This window comes from Notothenia coriiceps, unplaced genomic scaffold (assembly GCF_000735185.1).
Source record: "Notothenia coriiceps isolate Sejong01 unplaced genomic scaffold, NC01 NC01_scaffold00016276, whole genome shotgun sequence".
Classification (NCBI taxonomy): Eukaryota; Metazoa; Chordata; class Actinopteri; order Perciformes; family Nototheniidae; genus Notothenia; species Notothenia coriiceps.
Genome location: NW_011348977.1, coordinates 1,586 through 4,577, shown reverse-complemented (window position 1 = coordinate 4,577; position 2,992 = coordinate 1,586). Strand labels below are relative to the sequence as shown.

Genomic DNA, 2,992 nt, shown 5'->3' with positions numbered 1-2,992 from the left:
GTTGATAATTCTCCATCGTTGTCACGCTGATAACAATTAACTGGTCCCTTGTAAAGGTGAGTCCACCTTAAATGAGCAGTGGGTGATCAGCAGGTGAAACGCAGGACACAGGAACTTGTTCCTGAGGAGATGTAACGATTATTAAACAAGAAATAGTCTCAAGGGGTCGAAGAAATGAACATTTGTGATTATTAGTGAATCGGTTGCAGGTGGGTGAAAACAGGCTTAGGGAGTAACGTATTACATGTAACGGCATTAGGATACAAAATAGACAAATGTATTCTCTTACCAACACACTTGGTCTTTTTAAACGATTACGCCATTTAAATCTTTTGTCAAAAACTTTGGGTTAGGGTTAGGGTTAGGGTTACTTTGTAGATCTATTTTTCCTCTCCTGTGTGGATTCTCATGTGTGACTTTAAATGTCCTCTCTGTGAAAAAGCTTTCTTACAGACTAAGCAGCTGAATGGTTTCTCTCCTGTGTGGATTTTCATGTGTTCCTTTAAACTTACACTATGTGAAAAAGCTTTCTTACAGACTGAGCAGGTGAATGGTTTCTCTCCTGTGTGGACTCTCATGTGTCTCTTCAAATTTCCACCATGTGAAAAAGTGTTCTTACAGACTGAGCAGCTGTGTGGTTTCTCTCCTGTGTGGACTCTCATGTGTGTCTTTAAATCTCCACTATGGGAAAAAGCTTTCTTACAGACTGGGCAGCTGTGTGGTTTCTCTCCTGTGTGGACTCTCATGTGTATCTTTAAATATCCACTCAGTGAAAAAGCTTTCTTACAGACTGAGCAGCTGAATGGTATCTCTCCTGTGTGGATTCTCATGTGTTCCTTTAAACCTCCACTCAGTGAAAAAGCTTTCTTACAGAGTGTACATGTGAATGGTTTCTCTCCTGTGTGGACTCTCATGTGTCTCTTTAAATGTGCCCTCCATGAAAAAGCTTTCTTACAGACTGAGCAGCTGAATGGTTTCTTTTCAGCACTACGTCGTGGATCACTGACAGATTCATGTCTATTTTTCAGTGAGTTTGAGCCTGAGGCAGGTTCTCTGGTCTCCTTCCAATCAGCACTGTGTTCAGCGTCAGGTTCAGAAGAGTCATCAGTGTCTTCAGAAGAGTCTCCAGTGTGGTCCTCAGTCTTTGGTTGTAAACTGCTCTCTGGATCTGAGTTCCTGGCTGGTTCTGGTCCTCGACAGTCATCTCCATCAGCTTCTGTTTCCATGTGTTCAGTTTGTCTTTGATGAGGCTGAGAGGACTGAGGTTTCTCTTTCTCATCTTCACTCTTCACAGGGTCAGGAGTGAAAGTGGACTTGGTGATATCAGCCTCCTCCAGCTCCTGAAGCTGCTCTCCCTCCTGACTGATCCTGAGTTCCTCCTGTTCCTGCTTAATGTGTGGGGGGGGCTCTGGGTCCTCCTGGTCCAGACTGGTGCTCCACTCCTGCTGGTCAGGGAGAGGCTCTTCTTTAACCACCACCAGCTGCTGTACATCTGCAGGAAACAGGAAACACACTGTTATATCAGTCTTGGACCTAGTCAATATAATTAGGTATGTTATTGAATTACAGTTTCCAGAGAAGAGAGGCCCATCGTCTCTTCCGCAATTATTAGGGGTGAGCGGAAGTGCAAAGAGGCCCTACTCAGGATAATACAGTTAAGTCTTGTTAGTTAGGTGGTTCATATCCTGACAGGGTATGAATTACACCTAAAGAGCTCATGAGATAATGACCTTTCAACATCTGGAACATATGTGGGTGTGTTGGCTAATGTAAGGAAAATGATGTGTGCGTTCATTACAGCTGTTATATATGATGTGAAAAACTTTTACTCGTTGGAGCATTACCACTATTGACTGCTTGTGTGCAAGGTAATGTTTCTTCATTATTATTGATTGCTGTACAACGAAATAATAATTAATCAACTATATCTGTGTTTGTATTTGATTGATTCCTCTCCGTTTTATTCTTTCCTGTTGTGAGTGCTGAATTGCCACAACATTTTGGAGGTCCTACCGAGATGCCGATGCTGCGAGTTGCTGTGTTTCTCCCTGGAGGTCTCAACTCCCTTGGCCTGGCAGCCCTGAGACGGCTGTGGTAAATCTCAAGGAATTGAGAAACCAGACTTGAGACTTCCACAGAAGAAATACCGGCTCACAGTAAGCAAAACTTATTTGGAATGAAATAGATTTTTGAAGTTGTATTGGTTATTTTTCAAAATGTAAGAAAAAAAGCAGAGGAGTGAATTTGGGGCACAGCTACAGTATGGTTGAACATCTGTTTGTTGATTGTCATTTGATGGTTGTTTGTTCTGTCTGTTGGTTGTCATTGTTGATTCGTAAAGGTCTTGTTTTATGTTGATAAATGTTGATCTGAAGAGATCACTGTATTCTGCTCGTAGTCTGCCTGAAAAGCTTATGGTTGACTGAGGGAATGTGATCTTTGCTGAAAGGATCACGTGTATTCTGCTATAATATGATCTTTGCTAGCTGTAATGACATGTTATGCTGGAGGAATCACTGTATTTGCTCGTAGTCTTGAATTCTGCCTGAGAAGATCCTAATGATTTGTCTTAGGGTTCAGAGATGTATAGGCTGAGGAATACATATTTGCTTTGCGAGCTAAGTGCACATTCTGTTCCGGTCCTGCTCGCGACTCTGTGAATTCACTATACAAAAGTGGAGGAAACCATGTTTTGTCAGGCCGTAATGAGTTAGATACTCAGCATAAAGCGCTAAATGTTTTGGTATACCATAGTTTGTTATTAATTGGTCAAAGGAGCCCCCCTTCTCCTGAAAAGGCTGAGAGCTCCAGCCGGGGTGTGTCTGTGAAAGTATTTCCCCCCCCTTTTTCCGATTCTGTAAAAGAGGAGACCATTTGTTTTATCAGCCAAGAGAGCAGCAGTGTGTCTGTTTGCTCTTTTCTCTGATGCCTGTTCAAAAATAAGGAGTAGAAGATCAATGAGTGATCTGAAGTTGGAGTGAATACATTGAAA

At 42.2% G+C, this 2,992-nt stretch overlaps 1 protein-coding gene across 1 annotated transcript; it reads right to left on the bottom strand.

Annotated features, from left to right (window-relative positions):
* Window positions 1-376: 376 nt before the first annotated feature.
* LOC104949469 (zinc finger protein 664-like) lies at window positions 377-1,637 on the bottom strand (the record flags this gene model as incomplete). The annotated part of the gene is made up of 1 exon (XM_010775825.1): window positions 377-1,637. A coding segment is annotated over one exon (1,257 nt), but the record flags the coding sequence as incomplete, so codon positions are not given.
* Between the last annotated feature and the right edge of the window lie 1,355 nt (window positions 1,638-2,992).